Consider the following 19,326-nt stretch of genomic DNA (forward strand, 5'->3'; position numbering starts at 1 on the left):
TGCGTACGCGTGCGCCACGCATGCGCAGAACTCCTGCCAGAGACACGGACGCAGGTACCTTAGGGTTTTATTATATAGGATAGGGGCATAGGGATTCCTCCCGGGGAGGCAGGGTACTGGTAGTATGGATTATGCTTCCCAAGGGACTCCTGACAACTGTCTTTCCTCATTTGGCCATTCAGAATTGCTGAAATCCATGAACTCAGTGCATTGTGAGTCTTCCTCTGAAGGCTAAATTCAATCTGAAATCATTTGATTCTGACAGTCTCTTGAATGTGAGTTTAATGAGGGAGATTGTTCCCTTAGCTCTTGCATAATTGCCAAGGGATCCCGTAGCCTGTTTTTTCAAGTGCTTTGTCTTTTTTGACTTCTTGCCTGCATGTTGTTCTTTGAGATCTATTCTGATTAATCTTATATCTTCTCTCAGTCAGCTCAACTGGCTTTGAGAGCTTCTTTGAATGTGCCTTTCTGACTTCAAAGACTTGGTCAGCTGATCTGCCTTCCTTTCCAGGCTCTTTGCCTGGGACTCCTGGAGGAACCATCTCTCTCAGACAGGTGTTAACAGATGTATCATTAGGTTTATCTACTTGACTCACACCATCCACTTTAAGAGCTGAAAGGGTCCCCCCCCCCACCTGTCCGAATTCCCTGAAGTCTTTTTTAACACTGTCTGGGTGCCTTAGGATCTAACTGCTTATAAGTAGAGCAGGACTGGGGCTGATGACTGATGAGACAAGCCAAACAACCATTCTGGCCATCAATTATTAGCCATCATTGCACTTGAGGTATGCTTTAAAACCAAAATGCGTTGCCATCAGTTGAAGTAGTTAATGTATCAATTGAAAATGCCTACAGATAATGGGAGGCAATCAGTAATAGGGATCAAAGGGGAGGAATCTCCTACAATTTAAGTAGCTTGACTGAGGAGAAACAAGTTGAACAACCTTTGTTTTCTTTGCTTATATTAGCTGTGGCTGGTGAAAAACATGAAAGGAAGAGTTCTATATACTCAGCCATTGCAAGTTAGCTCATGCTGAGAGGTAGCAGAGGTCTGAGGGGCCAGAACCCCTATTGGATTTTAAGCTTTCAAGAGGCTTCCAGCTGATGGAGGTGTAATACCCATAAATGTAGCTGCACAGAGGTCACAGAGAAGAAGATGCTATTCTTAGCTTCCCCCTAGCTCAAGTCCAATGGTGTGGGGTGCTTCAGTATGAGAAGCGGGAAGAAAATAAGGGCCAGCCTCAAGCCTTTATTAAACTTTGAACAGGGAACTACATTTAAGATGGGAAAAGATGTGATTTTTAGACTGTAATGAACAGTCTTAACAATTAACAGTGTGACACTTGCAGTGTTTTAGTTACAAGCAAACTGACAGATCTAAAAAGTAGTACTGGAATTGGAAAAATGCTTCAATTTGGGGATAATTAAAATACCTATCTAACACACACACTACTGAGGCAGCCCCGTATGTGTGTGTGTGTGTTGCTTCAGATACAGAAACTACAGATTACTTATATTCAGGAGAGGTTTCATTCTGAAAATGCTCAGGTTTCAATTGGGATGGGAATCAATTAAGGTTGTGCATTTTAATTTCCTTTCAGTCTCATATTTTCACTGTTTGAATTTGAAATTCATTTATGCTACTCATAAAAGAACCAACATGATGCTGAAATTAGATAACGACAAACGGAGAATACAATATCCCCCATTCTTCTGTACCTTTCAGATTGTCTTTGTAGCTCACGTGCAATACAGACTTTAAATAATAAGTGATATAAAAATGGCTTTGATGCACAGTTCTAATGTCTCTGCTAGAACTTGTGGCACTTCTGCTGCAGACCTGGAAGTGGCAATACCACGGTAGAGAACCAGCAGTAGCACTCCCAGCGTTACCACAGTTTCCCCCATTTATTTCCAGTGACAATGGGAATAAATACTGTAATGCTGGTAGTGTTATTGCCAGTCCACTACAGTGGCACTGCTTCTTCCAGGTCTGCAGCAGAAGCACTGCAAGCTAACAGAGGCATTGGAACTGTGCATCATGACAGCTCCCACTTCCTAATATATTTTAGACTGGATGACACTGAAGGTTGAAACTACCAATATAATCATCTACCTAGAAACAGCAAACAAGAATACTGTTTGATGTCTACCCTTCTGTGCAAACCTCTGTAAAGTAGAGAGTGGGAGGTCAGGGGCCGATCTTCACTTTTTGTCTCAGGACCCACTTCAGTCTTGCTACACCCCTGCTACACCCCTGTACCCCCCCACTGCCACTTTGATATTTAACCCTTTTCATGCTCTCTAAAGGAATCCAAAACTCCATTCCATTTCTGAAGCCATTAATCACCAGGACATCCATGTTATATAAGGAATGAATAATGTTTTTTGCGGGGGGGGGGGATAGCATGTTACATAGCCAAGCTGGGCAAATTTGTACCAGACTACTACTCAATGTTGTTAAACAAACAAACAAACAAACCTGCCATCTTAAGAACAGAGTTAAATTAAGGTCAATATGTGTGCACTTGTGCTGTGTGTGTTTGTGTGTATCTGTAGTGTGCACGTGTTTGTGTTCCATCCTGTTCATGTGTTTGTGCTGCATACACATGCATATGTCATTTGTGTGTGTGCATGTCTTTTGTGTATCTGTGTGCATACATTTTCACAATCATTCCATGCAACTGCAAAGCTGTCACTGCTTTTCTCCCAGTGTTCTAATCCCCCCCACCCCTGGCTTCCCTTACCTGTCCACTTCACCCCCTCCATTCCCTGGCAGCTCATATTCCATCACTAAAGAAACAGGCACCACACTTGCAAGAGAATTCATAGCTGGCTCCCCCTGCAAACCTCAAGAGTACTGGCTGACATGTCAGCATTCTGGCTTCATTCTCAAACAGGCCGTGCTCTGTATAACTTCACAAGCGCTTGCTAGCTGTATGTTTTAATGGGGTAGGAAAACATGGACAACATTTGAGCTGCTACTCATAATTTCACCAAACCAATAAGGCACTGCCTTCCTAGGCACAGAGAGTATATCAGTCATTTTCACCAACATTTGAAAGAAATATGTGAAGTACCTGTTTAAAAACTGGACAAAAGAGGGTTAAGCACTTGTAAACTTGTACCTTTTATCAGATCACATTGAAAGTAGGCACATTTGTAGATCTTTGCAAATCGATCATGCACATAAACTTTCAAACTATTAGATGTCGGGTTTATAAGCAACAGAATTTTGAATCTTAAGCCTTTTCTTTCTTTTTTGCTACTTGCCTTAACTAAGGGACACTCCTGTGCACATTTAATAATAGTACTACTACTAGTAGTACACAAAGAACCAGGAACCAGATCCCTGACAGTAAAGAAGGACAGAGAACAAAGTGGAATCCAACCAAGAAATAAAAAAGGAATTAATCCAGATACACCAATTGGAGGAAACAAAGTTAAACAATAAGGGTCAAAAAGGAAATATCAAAGGGAAAGTGGACAAAATGGCTGGTACTAGCAGGCCCATAATCAGTCTCTGGTGGAGGGAAGGAGCAAAGTGACTGAAATGAGCTACATGGAACTATTAGTTGAGAGACATGTACCAGTAGTTCTGGGGGAAATGTTCCCCAGCATTCTTGGGGCTTAGCATGCAGCTCTGTTTGCATCAGAAAGGGGAGCAGAAGAGAAATATCCTCTTTCCCTTCCTCCGCTGTATGATTGCTGGAGCAGCACAAAATATAAACAAGTAGGGTGGAAAGAGAAAGGGGCGAGAGTTAGGCAGGCTGGGAAGTGGGTCATCACGGGGGACAGAAAAAAGTCCACAGCAGAGCTGTTTCCTGAATTTTTTGAAAATAGTCTCTCCCGCCCCACACCACCTGAGTCCTGTTTTGAGTCTAACTGAAACGTTGTCCCCATCACAGCATGTTTTAAACAGTTTTTTTCACCCACTTCTGCAGAGTTCCCACTAGTCAGGTATCCAATGTGGACACACAAAGGAAGATGGTTTGGTTTCATATCAAGCAGTCGGCCTTACATATAGTATGTGCTCAGCAAAAGGTTTTCACCTTCACAACTGCTTTTTGCTTGGGACAATAACGCTTAGCAAACTATATCATTCCACAATTGCCCATTTTAGAGTGAGCAACCAATCTGAACTACTTCCAGTTCCTGACAGTGGCAGTTGACCATGGGAACATTCTGCCTCATGTCCCACCCACCCCCCACCCCCCACCTGCAACTGCCTTTCAAAAATAGTAATTGTGAAAATGCATGTTAACAAATGAGGCAAACATAAAAAAAAGAAATTTCAGTGAATTAATAATGTATTCATTCTCTGTTGTAACATTTCAAAGGGAATGGGGTACAGCATATTTCAAGGTTGAAAAGCCATTGCTGCTCACGCTCCTTAGTAATTACAAAGGACATACCTATTTTTAAAGTACATAATTACCTCTGTTAAGTGACGCTGAACTGTTTATATCGCCAGTGATGAAGGAGGACTCTGACTGCTTTCGAACAGTGTCATTCCACATCCTGCGAATGCGACTCTGGAGAATGACAAGAGGAATGAGCAGAGGGTGAGCTTCAAGCATAGCACCTACACAGCAGATGAAGACTCCTTCTTCCGGTCTCTGCGCAGGTGGCTTCTGCCATCTCAGGTGCATGCTGAACTGTTTGCACTGGAATTTTACTTGGAACGTTAACATCATTGAATTGTAATTTTGGTCTGTGCTGGGAACCTATGGCTTGGTTTTGGTTGTTTGATTTATATCCTGCTCTATCCCATAGACACTGAGCGGCATCTTGTTTGTTTAATAATCCTGTCCACAAAGGTGTGTGTGTGTGTCTCTCTCTCTCTCATTCATTGGCGATTGTTTCTCTGAGTAACTTGAAATCACACCAAAGCTTAATAATGCCCAAATGTTGCACAAAATTCACACAATATGTAATAAATAAGCAAAGCTTTACCTAATCTGTGATTTCAAAACTAAGAAGAGCTTTACCTATTTTATGAGTGAGACAAAATTCTTGCCATTAGAAGCACCCCAGCACAGGTGCTTTATACCTTAGGCTTGTTCACATGATTGAAAATTGGGTAGGACAAGTGTCCCGTCCAGTTTCAGGGGCTGTGATCACTCCCATTTTGTGATTATGTGTGAGGGAACAACAAGGTTGGAGGCACTGGCAGTGATTGTCAACTAGCCTCCCATTGCATAAGAGGGCTTCTTCTCCTACCTCATTCAGCAGCTGGGTACAGCTACAGATAGGACGGAGCCCTCCTACCAGCGGGAGGCTAGCTGAAGATCACTATCGGCACCTCCTAACTTGTTTTTCCATTGCACACGATCACAAAATAGGAGCATGCACAGTTTCCAAAACTAGGTAGGATGCTTGTCCTGCTGAGTTTTTAAACTTGTGAACCAGTTTCCTACCACCCTGTCTCCTTCAATTCTATGTTCAGAACAGCTTACTTCAAAGTAAAACCTTCACAGGAGTGCAGCACACCATGAGGTCATTCACACAATCAAAAACTGTGTGCTACCCAAGTTTGGAAGCTGTGTGTCATTTTTGGTTGTGTGGAAGCAAGGTAGGAGGAAAACCGGGTAGCTTTTCCTCCCACCTTGCTTCCACACAATCACTTCTACCCAGGCTTTCCTCTTACTTTGCTTCCACACAACTGAGAATTGGGAGCACACACAGCTCCCAAATCCAGGTAGAACACAGTGAGCTGGGTCTCACAATCAGTGAGACCCAGTTTGTAAGAGTGAGCGGGGAGAGCTCTCCCCGCACATGAGCAGGGCGGGGAGCCCTGGGCGGCCAGATTGGCTGCCCACACGACTGCCAGCTCCGTGATGGAGTTGGCGGGGGCTGGGGAGTTCGAGGGCCACATGGCCCCCGGAAGCTCCAGAATGTCCTGCGCGAGCACGCAGAGAGCCAGCTGTTACCTATCCTTGTTCTCTACTGGCAGAACTTCACTTGGGATCCCAGTTTTCCTAGTTTCTATGGGTGGGAAATCCCCATCTGCAAATAAACTAATGGAACTTACTCTCCCCTCTCAATCCGGGTTCTCTCTCTCTCCCTTCCACCACATTGGGCCATCATTCCCCTGCTTCTCCCTTCCTTTTTGTGCCATCTCAGGGAGCTGTTTGCATTCCTTGCACTACCAAGATTGCTACTTGTGTTTGCACTGTGCTTCTGTTATATAAATACACTTTTTTCTTTGTTTTAAAAACCTTGTCTCTGAGTCTGTTGCTCTTCTGTGGCATCTTAAACTTTTGACATTTGCTTGTGTCCAGACTGTGATCCTTTGTTATGCATACTTGCAAGATGTATTTTTAGAGCTAATTTCCCCAACTCTAGTCAAAGCACAGATTCACACAGGTGTGCTGACTGCTTTAGCATACATGTGCTAGAGCAAAATCATTTCATATATGATTGCTCCAGTCAGGAATATCTGTGTAAAACACCTAATGGCGCAGTGGGGAAGTAACTTGCCTAGGCTGCTGGTTCGAATCCCCACTAGTATGTTTCTCAGACTATGGGAAACACCTATATTGGGGAGCAGCAATATAGGAAGATGCTGAAAGGCATCATCTCATATTGCACAGGAGGAGGCAATGCTAAACCCCTCCTGTATTCTACCAAAGACAACCACAGGGCTCTGCGGTCGCCAGGAGTCAACACCGACTCGTCGGCATAACTTTACCTTTCTTTACACTCTGAATGGGAAAATGAATGGGAAAATAAATTGCATGCCCATCTTGTCTGAACTAACCAATGATAATGCGACAGTAAAAAAAGGGAAAATAATACCATAATTATTTTGTTACTGGCAAAATAAGGCGCGCACGTGCACACACACACACACACACACACACACACACACACACGGTTTTTCTGTTCAAATGTTCAATATATGAAAACTTAATTCCATTTTTAGTTAATACAGGAGTCAAGGTTTTATTTGTACTATAATTCTTGGTGAAGGGGGATGTGTTAAACTGCATGTTATACATAACATGAGATTTCCACTGGAAACTGCATCCTTGCGACAAGTTCTGCCTCATTCCATTTTTAAAAATATAAATATTCTCCTTTGTAAGTATCAAAAGTGACTCACAGCATAATTGAGTTAAAACAAAAGAATCAAATTAAAACCACAAACAATAAAAAGCTGAAGCAATACAATCATATAAAAGCAGCAGGTAACAGTGGATAAAAGTAGCAGGGGCATACATTGTTTAGTTCTTGAACAGCAACAACAAAGGACTTAACCTGATGCCTGAAGACCTTGGTGCCTCACAAATCTGTCTGGGGAGGGTGTTCCACAAATGGTGCACCATGACTGAAATGGCCCTCCTCCTCAAGTTGCTACCTATATAAACATGGGTTAATTCAAGTAAGTATTCCAACAGCTATGTTCTGAAACAGTTTTTGAACAGTCTTCAAAGGCAGGCCCACGTATTACAAACTGCGGCAATAATTCCCTCTAATTGTGATCTCAGGTGGTTGAGACATAGGTGCATAGGAAGCTGCCTTCTATTGAGTCAGACCCCTGGTCTATCTAGGTCAGCATTGTCTACACAGACTGGCAGCGGCTTCTCCGCGGTTGAAGGCAGGAGTCTCTGTTAGCCATATCTTGGAGATACCAGGGAGGGAACTTGTGACCTTCTGCATGCAAGCACACAGGTGGAATATCTTACAGTGCTCATGCACATCTTCCATTCAAATGCAAACCAGGCTGGATCCTACATAGCAAAGGGGATAATTCATGCTTGCTACCAGCTCTCCTCAGCTGGACATGAAACAGGATGTAATATTTTCTATATACCAGGGGTATATAGTAGGTCTGGGCTATAGGGAATATCAGAAGGCCTGAAAGGGCCATTCCACCATAAGGAGGCAGCCAATTGTGGGGCAGTTACCCCAGGTAGTACAGTAGTGGAGTGTGTGGGAGGGTGGGGGCTCTTCAGAGGTGCAGCTAGGTAATTTTGAAACCTGGACCTAAGGACATTATGTCCCCTACCCCTGGAAAAATAAGCATTGTCTTCCTACACACACACACACACACACACACACACACACACACACACACACACGGAAATACACTTTTTGACATGTCGAAAGCACCTGCAGAATAAACCAAGTGTAGGAAGCAAAGTCTCAGAGAAGGAATAGAATTCTCACGAATTTACAGAGAAAGCGGAGGCACTCACCATAATTCTTGCCAAAGTTTAAATAGCAGTGACAAACACACAACGCTCTAGTGCCCGTCTCATCCTGCATGCAGCCTGAGGAGGCACATGATCCCAGCAGCTGGGTTAAGGCATGCTCGCCTCTTTAACTTCCGCTAAGAGCTGGGCTAGGGAAGTGGGGTTAGGCTGGGTGGGAGCTCCGGGATCCGATCCACTCGAGCAGCCTAACCCAGCCGGGACTGCCCTAGCCTGGGTTAGGCTGCTCATGAGAACAGCCTTAATGGGTTCCAAGTCTATCTATCTATCTGTCTATACACACACACACACCATTTCCCAACAAAAGCCCCCAAAGTGGTTTACAAAGAAACCATTTTGCTTCAGGGGAGTGCAGCAGTGAGCCCCCACCCAACCTCAAGTATGGCACCCTGTGCGCCCGCACAGCTGATTGAGAATGTGAATTGCTAGCTAACAAAAATGAATCGTATTGAGGATCCAAACCTCAGCATCTTCATACTCAGCATTTCAGCTGAAAGGAAGGCACGAGAGTTGTTTTCACGATTCAAATTAGAGTAGGAGATGCTTCCTACCCTAGTTTAGGAGCTACGTGTGCTCCCGTTTTCCAATAGTCTGTGAGTGAAAAGCAAGGTAAGGAGGAGGAGGGAGTGACTGTCTGCTAAGAAGCAGCTATGTTAAGGGCTCTGTCCTACCCAGCAGCTGCACCCAGTTTTTTAAGGAGGTAGGAAGAAAAGTCATTCCTCCGACCTTGACAAAGTAGGGCAGTGTCGTCTGACCCATCTCCTCTCTCCCAGATGATCAATTCCTCCCCCTCCAACCTTGCTGTTTCCCTTGCATACGATCACAAAACAGGAGCACACAGCTCCTGAACTAGGAAAGGATACTTGCCCTACCCTAATTAGAATTGTGCGAACTGCCTGACTGTAAAACAGCCACACTAGAGGATAAAAATACCTACAGGTTAAAAACCTTTTGTTACAAAAATGTTTTCACTACCTACAGGAGACCAGCAAAGAGGGTGCCTTAGAGAAGAACTCCCAGAGCTTAGGCACAACTGCAGAGAAGGCCCTGTGATACTTGAGATTATATTTCTACATTGCAATTTTTCTTGACTAACTCATTAATATGAAAAGTAGCCATCATGATATCTCGAAGTGGACAGCACCCAGTTACTCTAGACCAGTCTCTCCAGCTGCTGTTAGAATACAACTCCCATCATCTCCAGCCACAGTGGCCAATAGTCAGGGAGTTTAGTCCAACAGCAGCTGGAGAGCTGAAAGAGTGCAGTCCTAGTCTAGGCCTAACCTCCTACAGGCACATTATGCACAAGCATTTTACATAAGCCAATATACACAACTCACAAAGGTTATTCACACGGCCAAAGTGGGGAGGGCTGGGGGGGAAGGCAGGAGCCTACCTGCCTTCCCCCAGATGATCCGATCCTCTTTTGGGCTTCACTGTGCATGTGTGCTCAAACAACCAGCGGTGCAGTGAACCTGGCGGCGATCGGGAGCAGGGGAGGGGGGAAAGGAAGCTGTTCCTCCAGGTATCCCATAAGCAGTGCAGCACATTGGGAAACCTCTCTGCTGCCGGGCCGCTCCTTCACCCCGGCTCTATAGTTAAGATGGCTGCAGGCAACCTGGAAGCAGCTGCCGGCAGCCTGATCACCCACATGATAAACGAGTGAGGTAGGAAGCATGCACTTGTCTTTCTACCTCACTATAAGCCTGGGTTTAAAAGCAGGGATACCTGGGGGAGGAGCTGGCTGTGTGAAAGGCATGAGCTTACAGACACACAAACCCACACATGAGCATTTAAGATAACCACACACACTTCACACAAACCTCCCACAACAAGCCCTTCACACAACCCCACACAATTCCCCAACCTACTTGCTTCTGCCTCCCCCAACCTACTTGCTTCAGTAGTTAGTCCACAAAAAGCACAAGCCTCCCACTCAGTCATATAGTGACCATTTTTGTGTGTGTGTGTGTGGTCGAAATGGGCGTCACCTAAGAAGAGTCAATTGGGCATTGAGAATGTGTTGCAAGATGACATGCCTTTACTTCAATGATTGACTTAAATGAAGACAATAAAATTAATACCTTCATGAAGACAGCAAAGATTTCCACAGAAATCAGAAGGACAATACCTTCCACCAGCTTTCCCACCTACACTTAATCTGCCAGCCTTGTGCTGGAATTGGAATTGCAACATGCTGGAGGTTATATATTCCTCTTAGAAAACCCTGGCCTTAGCTTTAGAACAGGTTAATCACAGAGAACGTTTCTGTCATCCTCTAAAACTTTCTACAAGTGACTCTTGGTTCTCTAGAACTCTCTGGCTAGCTAAAGGTCTGGAAGAAGAGATGGAGGCAATTCTCACGACCAGCTGAAACAGGGCTAAAGGAGCCCAGCCCGGTTTCAGCTGATGGTGAGACCCACTGGGAGCCACGTAGCTCGTGGCGGCAGCGTGGCAGCAAGCCCTCTTAAGTGGCCTGTTGCGTAACCTAGGTTTCGGGCACAAGAGCGCACCAAAACCACGTTACAAGATCATGAGGCTATTCTCACGATCCACTAAAAGCGGGCTAAGGGAGCCAAGCCTGCTTTTAGTGGATCGTGCGCAGCTCCCAGCAGCAAACTCCCCTAATTCCCCCTCCCCTTAGCCGAGGTTCGCGGAGCGAACCTCGACCGTGTGTTGCCGCGGTGTGGATCGTGTGTTGCCGCGGTGTGGCTCCGCACTGCAGCAACTCATGAGTAGACCCCCCATCGGGAGGCTAAAAAGCAGCCTCCCGGCTCGGGGGTCTCTCCGGCATGCCCTGCGTGCTCGCACAGGGCATGCTGGAACTACCGGGAGCTGTGCGGCCCACGAACTCCCCAGCCCCCGCTGGCTCCGTGGTGGAGCTGGCAGTCGTGTGGGTGTCCACAGTGGCTGCCCAGACATGGCTTGCTGCTTGTCTGCAGGGAGAGCGGGCTTAGCCCACTCTCCCTGCAAACCTTCTGGAGGTGAGTCTCATTGACTGTGAGACCCGCCTGCATGTGTTGCCACAGTGCGACTCTGCGCCACAGCAATTCAGGAATAGTCTCCTGACTGGGAGGCGACAACAAGTCTCCCAGCGTCAGGAGGCTCCCCAGAATGCCCTGCACACTCGTGCGGGTCATTCTGGGACTTCTAGGGGCCAGTAGGCCCCTGAACCCTACTGCCCCAACAGGCTCTGTGATGGAGCCGGTAATTGTCTGGGCGGCCGATCTGGCTGCCCAGGGAGGGCTAGCCGATCGTCCGTGGGGAGAGTGGGTCAAGCCCACTCTCCCCGCAAACCCCTTTTAGGCTCACCACACTATTTGTGTGGAAAGCCTTATGGGGTCTTCTCCAAAGCTTCCTGTAAGTGAGAGAACAAAGCGCAAACAGCACAAACAGATAAAATGCCAGCCTATTTCTTGCCTTTTGACAGCACCTTGCAGACAACAGAAGGCTTTGCCTTTCCTTCCATGCTCCATGTTGGCTGGAAGCAGCAGCAAGGAACTGTTAGGAGGCAAGAAGAAGCAGATGCTTTTTCTGATGTTTCTGTCATTCTTCAAAGTTGCCTATTAGAGAAGATCCTGTCCCTCATTCCAGATATCCAGCAAGAACAGAGGGTTTAGAAGAGAGGTGGCTAAATTTTTTAAAAACTTAATCTGAGGTTGGTTTGAAGAAGAAAGAGCAGTCATTTATCCTGTTGTATCCCCTTTGGACTTACCATGAGAAGAGAGGAGTCAATTTGGCAGAGGTTTTTTGTTTTTTAATTTTTTAAAGCAGATGAGATTTCTATAAATAAATGTAGCATTAAGTAATCCTACACATAATGGGACTGGAGGAGATCTTGACAAAGGGATGCAGTTTTCAGTGGAAACCTGATGTCATGCATAACGGTTCAGCCCATGCCCCCCACCACACAATTAATTACAGTGTGAATAAAATATTGATTGCTGTGTGACTGTAGACCAAATTAGGTTATCAGACATTGAACAAAGCTCTAATGATAATGACCAAGCAGTTACCTACTTCAGCATGGCAACAATCTGCTCTGTTCCACTCCAAGTTAAACTCTTTACCTGTGAGCCTGTGGAGTATCGTCCAGGAGTTCGTGACCCGGATGTTTTTCCTGAGCCAATGGAGCTCTCTGTACTTTTCCCACTACAGCAATGCGTACGCAGACACTTCCCATATTCTTTACGTACCTAAGCAATTAAATGGCAATATTCATTAGCAGGAAACCCATACTTCATCTTTGAAAACCGATTTTGTGTCTGCATATGAAAGGGAATTCTTTAACATAGCTGTTTATTTATAGCTATTAATTATTCCTCACACAATACTTGGGTTTTCCTAAGATATTGTATTTATAATGTTCAGACAATTTCAGTTCTCAGCAAACTCCAAGGCAAATCAAAGCAATGCAGAATAAACTGCTCTTTCTATTTATGACTGAAAACTAAAATTCCTACAGCTTTATGCAAGCTATTACTTTAAGTAATAGTAATAATAATAATAATAATAATAATAATGATGATGATGATGATGATGATGATGTAAAAATCTTATGGGACTTCCGACTACAAACAGACAAACATCTGCCACACAATACACCAGATATAACTGTAGTCGAGAAGAAAGAAAAACAAGTTAAAATAATAGACATAGCAATACCAGGGGATAGCAGAATAGAAGAAAAAGAAATAGAAAAAATCACAAAATACAAAGATCTACAAATTGAAATGGAAAGGCTGTGGCAGAAAAAGACCAAAATCATCCCAGTGGTAATTGGCGCCCTGGGTGCAGTTCCAAAAGACCTTGAAGAGCACCTCAACACCATAGGGGCCACAGAAATCACCATCAGCCAATTAGAAAAAGCAGCTTTACTGGGAACAGCCTATATTCTGCGACGATATCTATAATAACAACATTGACAACAACATTGACAATAAGATTCAGCCATCCCAGGTCCTTGGGAAGGACTCGATGTCTGGATAAAACAAACCAGTCAATAACACCTGTCTGACTGTGTAAACAAGATGATGATGATGATGATGATGATGATGATGATGATGATAATAATAATAATAATAATAATAATAATAATAATAATAATAATATAACAAATAATTCTGCCAAGGGAACAAGAAAGGTCACACACACACAGAACAAAATATCCCGAGTCTACCATTTTCTTCTGTCCCTTTGAGGGAGAATATGAGCTATATGCCTCTGAATGTTGCTTTGGATGGCATTGCATTTTCAGGTCACAGCTTTTCACTATTCTTTTGTAGAGATGGATCCTTTCAGCCAATGTGGGTGGCCAAGAGTCACTAGCATTGTTATGTCTGACAATTTCAGACAATGAGGCACTTCACACGTTCCGTGCCAGGAGGGTTTATGTGGGGAGAGTGGACTTAGCCCACTCTCCCTGCACAAGAGTAGCCTCCAAGCCCTGGGCGGCCACATTGGCCGCCCACACGACTACCGGCTCTGTCACAGAACAGGTGGGGGCTGTGGGGATCAGAGGCCGTCCAGCCGCCGGAAGTCCCAGGATGCCCTGCGCAAGCGCGCAGAGCATTCTGGAGAGACCCTCAAGACTGGGAGGCTTATTTTAGCCTCCTGACGGGGGTCTCCTTGTGTGGTGTTGTGGCGTGGAGCCACACGGGCACACAATCAAGTAAGCAGGTTTAGCAGAGTGTGCGCTCTGCTAACCTCATTTAAGGGGAGGGGTAGTTTGGGTGGTTTGCTGCCGGGAGCCACACAGCTTCAGTGGTAGGAGATGGCCAGGAGAAATCAGGCTAGGCTCCCTTAGCCTGATTTCTCCTGGGTGTGACAATAGCCCCAACGTCTGAAATTTATAGCATTGGTCCTTAAAAGTGAATAAGTACAAAGATCAGCCACATGAAATGAAGAAGTAATAATGGGAGATTTTGACTACTCATATATATATGCAGGGAAACTGAGCATTCATCCTGACCAGCATTACGTGCAATCTGCCAGTGCTGTTAGAGAGGTGGCACAGTCCATATCATATCCAGTGACTGTCAATGTTATTGCTCTGCTTTTGAGCAACAGTGGGTTCTCCCTTTGTCGACAGCAGTGCAACTATTTTGCATGACCATCTGGACAGAAGCCTCAAGCAATCCCTATTTTTGGCAATTGCCCTCCCCACCATCAGAGACTTCTGACGCAAGTGGTGAATCTGTGCTATTGTATCAATTCACTTCTTATTTAACTATGCTAGTTTATTTTAGTGGTCATAATTTCAGAATCTGACAACTTGGTACTTGCTGTAAGGGACTGGGGGGTGGGTGGGTCAGGGCCTCTCAAGAGAAGAGGAGGATTTGGAATTCTGCTGCATTGGGTCTTTTTCAGTGAGTAGGTGAGGAGTAGGCCTCTGTTTCTAACCAAGAACATAAAGGGTAGCTCTTCTGATCCGAGTACGGATCAGAACAAGGGTTCCTCTGATCTAACATCCTGTGACCAACAGTAGCCAGCCACATGCTTCCGGGAAGGCACAAGGGCAACAGTCTTCCCCTCCCATCTGCTTTCCATCCACTAGTGTTCAGAAGTAAAATTGGAGATTGGAGACTGGAGATTCCATTTAACTATCATATCATACCATTTAACATATCACTGCTGTTGGATGAAAGATGCATAATCCATGAATACGTATAAATCCCATTTAAGGCAATCTAGAACCATCATAGGGAGAGGCAAAACTAAGTTAGAGTGATGTGCTTAGTTTACAAAAACATTCCAGACAGATGCAGAAGGAGAAATGAGTAGTAGGACCATTGGGGCTAGTGGACTAGGAAAAGGCGTGCCAAGCTAGTAAGTGAAGTAGGAACAGGCAGGCAGGTGTAGAACAAGGAGCATACAGCATATTATGTAGGCAACCTGCCAGCCTCTCCTTGTGAGCCCAGGAAAGCTAACAACATCAATATCATATTTAGACTACAGCTATATAAATGAATGTCGATCTCCCCTAGGAGTAACTCTCTCTTCACTGACTGCTGGATGATTACCCCTAGCCTGTTGTTCTTCCTTCTAGAGCTGCTTTCAGCAATGAGAGGGACTCTTTTGTTCAGTCCACTCCCGCATCCTCCCAAGATGATACTGATGTTCTGTGCTGCTTCCCCACACTCCAGCATCTCCGGTAGTATCTGGTGAGATGGTGTGCTGGGTGGTGAAGCGGCCACTGCTGAGCCATGACCACGTGGGTAGGAAGCCCAGCACAGCAGTGAGGGAAGGGGGTGTCTGGGGCCAGGACTGGGCATGTGCACAGCTGTTGATGAGCTTGGACTGTTTAGCCTCAGGCCCTCTTGGTCCACTCTCAGTGGCAGAAGCCTCTTTTTACTTTTCTACAATCTGTTGACAGCACAATGTGTGGACTGCACTTAATTCGTTGCTTTGTTGCACAGTCAGAGGTCTTATTCTCACTGAGATAGTCAACCTATATTCAGGCTGCACCAATTTTTTTGTTTTAATTTATTCACTTTTCAACAGACCATTTACAAAGCAGTTACATAGTGGATAAATGGTACAATGAATGGATCTTTGTCCCATATATAACAGGGACATAAACTTTAAAAAAGAAAGGGTGGGGTGGGGGGGACCACAAAGTTAGCACAGCCATTGGAAAAAAGGCTCAATGCCAGAATGAATTGGTAAAGTTGCTATTCCCCTGCTAAATATAAGAGAGCTACCACTTGAAAATGACTGCTTTGTGCCACCAGGAGCTTTTTCAAACTGTGACTTTACTGCACCTTTACTTGGGGAGGGGGTGTGTGTGTCCACATATCGGCCAGATTTACCCTAAAGTCAGTGCGATATTTCAGGGAGCACTTCACACATGATTTGGGTTTCCCCCTCCATATTGGAACCTAGCCTGATATATGTCCAGGGTAAAAAAAATTCCTCTTTTTGCATTGGAGTATATCCATTATGCCCTGAACTCGCAGTAAATCCTTACGGTTAAACCCATGGTAAAGCCTGCTCTCTGAAAAGCCTCCTGGGGTATTCAGACTGAAGAATTATTTGTTTATTACAAGTTTCATCTATACCACCTCCTCCCAAGACGCTAGGTGGCGAACAACAGCAATACCAATACCAATTAAGAAAGAAAGAAAGAAAGAAAGAAAGAAAGAGAGAGAGAGAGAGAGGGAGGTCAAATGCCGGGTGAAACAGGTAGGTCTTAAGAAAGGCCTTAAAAGCAACTAAGGAGGGGGCTGAACGAATCTGCGGGGGAAGGGTGTTCCAAGGAAGAGGGACAGCCACAGAGAAGGACGTCCTATGGGCCCAGGCACCATGAACAACACCAGGGCTTGGGACACTAAGGAGGGCCAGCTGAGAAGATCTCTGGAGAGGATACAACTGGCTGAGAGAGGCGATCCCAGAAATATACAGGTGCTAAGCCCATAAGGTTTTTGTAGGTGACAACCAGCACTTTGAATTGGACCCGGAAGTGAACAGGCAACCAGTGCAGCAAGCATAAAAGAGATGTGACGATCAAATCTACAGCCACCCATGAGGAGGCGGGCTGCTGCATTCTGGACTAACTGAAGTTTCTGAATCATTTTCAAAGGAAACTCTAGGTAGAGCGCATTACAGTAATCCAAATGAGAGGTAACAAAGGCATGAGTTACTGTTGCCAGGGCCTCCCGGTCGAGAAAACGCTGTAACTGGCTAACCAGACTAAGCTGGCCACGACCCCCACCGGCTGTTCAAAACTGCCTCTCTCAAGGGAAGTGCAACCCCGTCAAGAGATAAACTCATGGCAACTGGCCAGATGGCAAACTGAATAAGAGCAACTCGATCTTGGTGGGATTAAGCCTGAGCTTGTTTTGGCCCATCCAGGTCCTGACAGCCTCTAGGCATTGAGCCAGCACATGGACGGCATCACCTGTTTGGCCAGGGGTAGAGATATAAAGCTGAGTATCAGAATATTGTTGAAAACTTACCCCAAACTGACAGATGGCCAGGCCAAGTGGCTTCATGTAGATGTTAAAGAGAATGGGCGCAGGAGAAAATACTCCTACCCAACAAAGTAGTATTCTGACACTCAAGTTTTCTACGTGCAGGACTTTTTAGGATGTTAAAGGGGTACATAAGTGCCCCTTTAGTTAATGTGAGTGGGGGGGGGGAATGGTTCTGCTTCTTGCTTCCCCAGTCTCAAAATGGTATTCCTTACTTTTAAAGTGATTTGATAAAAGCTGAAGAGTGCTAAAAATAGACACATTGACATGTGTCTCACAACACCAGAACCAGTGAAACTGAAGGCCAGGAATTTTAGGACCAACAAAAGGAAGTACTTTTTCACATAGTGCATAATTAATCTATGGAATTCGCTGCCACAGGATGTGGTGACAGCCACTAGCTTGGATGGCTTTAAAAGGGGCTTAGACAAATTCACAGAGGACAGGTCTATTAATGGCTACTAGTCTGGTGGTTATAGGCCACCTCCTGCCTCAGAGGCAAGATGCCTCTAAATACCAGTTGTAGGGGAGCAACAACAAGAGAGAACATACTTAAGTTTCTCCTCACAACAACCCTGTGAAGTAGGTTAGTCTGAGAGAGAATTGACTGGCCCAGAGCCACCCAGCAAGTCTCATGGCTGAATGCGGATTTGAACTCGGGTCTCCCCGGTTCTAGTCCAGCACTCTAACCACTACACCACGCTGACAATACAATACAATACAATACAAATCAAATGGAGATCAATAATAAGCTGTAGTGAAGTAACTGTACTATTTCTTTCCAAAGCACGCAAATTTCCCAAGCATAGGGTTGCCAGGTCTTAAGATATGATCTGACCTGAAGTTTCAGGGTTTAGCTTACTTATTAGGGTCTCCAGAGGAAGGAGTAAATTCCCAGGGTGAGGGGCCAGAATAAAAAGGGGAGGCTATTTGCTACGTCAAGCTCTGCTTGATAAGAGCTTTTATTATTCACTCCATCAGACTCCAGCTCTTTGGCACCAGGTACAGTCTGGTGGCATCTTCTGCCTTGATTGGGCACAAATCATGGGGTCCCAGGCTTTGTCCCCATTGTCTCAGGGGAGTAACATCAGGAGAGAGGGCACGCCCTCAGCTCCGGCCTGTGGCTTCCAGCGGCATCTGGTGGGCCACTGTGTGAAACAGGAAGCTGGACTAGATGGGCCATGGGCCTGATCCTGCAGGGCTGTTCTTATGGTCTTATGTATGTTCTTAGAGTCTGACCCTTAGGAAACTTGTAGGCCCTACCCAGACACTAGTAACATTTTGGAAATGGCTTGTGCTTTGGCACAGGTTGAACTGCATTTGGTGAACCTATCCTGTTACATATATGTAAAACCCTGAGACTTGTAGACCTCCTTCCCCAGGAAACAGGGGATCTCTTTTAAGTATGGTTGTCTTGTCTTGTAGCACCATTAATCAAGCACCATCCCCTCCTATCTGTGGCCATACCCCTTTAGAAGGAAACATACATGCAGTCATCTCACATAACAAACAAACATATCCTTAAGCATATCCAGAGTGTTCACACACAGAGTAAGTTCTAGCCCTCTCTGCCCTTAGAATGAAGTAGCAGATGGCAGGATTCCCGTTTAGGCTAGGTCCCTGGCTCGTCTTAATTTTTGAAAAGCTATGCCCTATTTCCCCTTATACCTTTGAGAGTATATATATCCAAAATTGCTTTAGGAAATGCTTAGCACTTACAATAAAAATGCTTATGGAATGCTCCCTGGTTGAGTTATTCCCAAAGTTAGGAGTTTGGAATTGGAATCTTTCCTAGAGCGGCTCTAATTATAACAGAATACATGATTCTTCCATTTCCAGAATTTGCATGTTTTCAGAAATGCAATATAAATAATTCAAAGGAAGAAATGTGTTTTTCTTCCAAGGAAGCAAAATCTTCTAATTTATTTTTTTAAAAATTAAAAATAAATTGCTCCTCCTGGAGCAAAAATAACACATCATTAAAAAAAAAACTTTTAAAATTATAAAATAAGTTTTATTAAAAAGTCAAATGTTAAAAAGACCTGTTTACTGCCCCTCCCACCATTCTTTATGTTATTTAAGCTATTGCTTTGTTTTATTTATGCTTTTTAATGTTGCCTTTCTGCAGGAGTGTG

The 19,326-nt window shown here is 44.8% G+C and overlaps 1 protein-coding gene across 6 annotated transcripts in view; it reads right to left on the bottom strand.

Moving 5' to 3' along the window:
• The window catches only part of ADGRL3 (adhesion G protein-coupled receptor L3), a 753,570-nt gene that overhangs the window by 46,585 nt on the left and 687,659 nt on the right, over nt 1-19,326 (bottom strand). For all 6 annotated transcript variants that reach the window (XM_053298072.1, XM_053298069.1, XM_053298068.1 and 3 more), the window contains 2 exons: nt 12,290-12,415; nt 4,439-4,535 (listed from right to left, as the gene is read on the bottom strand). In XM_053298072.1, the coding sequence (XP_053154047.1) occupies nt 4,439-4,535; nt 12,290-12,415 (223 nt within the window). The remainder of the gene's footprint in view (nt 1-4,438; nt 4,536-12,289; nt 12,416-19,326) is intronic.

Source organism: Hemicordylus capensis, chromosome 2 (assembly GCF_027244095.1).
Source record: "Hemicordylus capensis ecotype Gifberg chromosome 2, rHemCap1.1.pri, whole genome shotgun sequence".
Lineage (NCBI taxonomy): Eukaryota > Metazoa > Chordata > Lepidosauria > Squamata > Cordylidae > Hemicordylus > Hemicordylus capensis.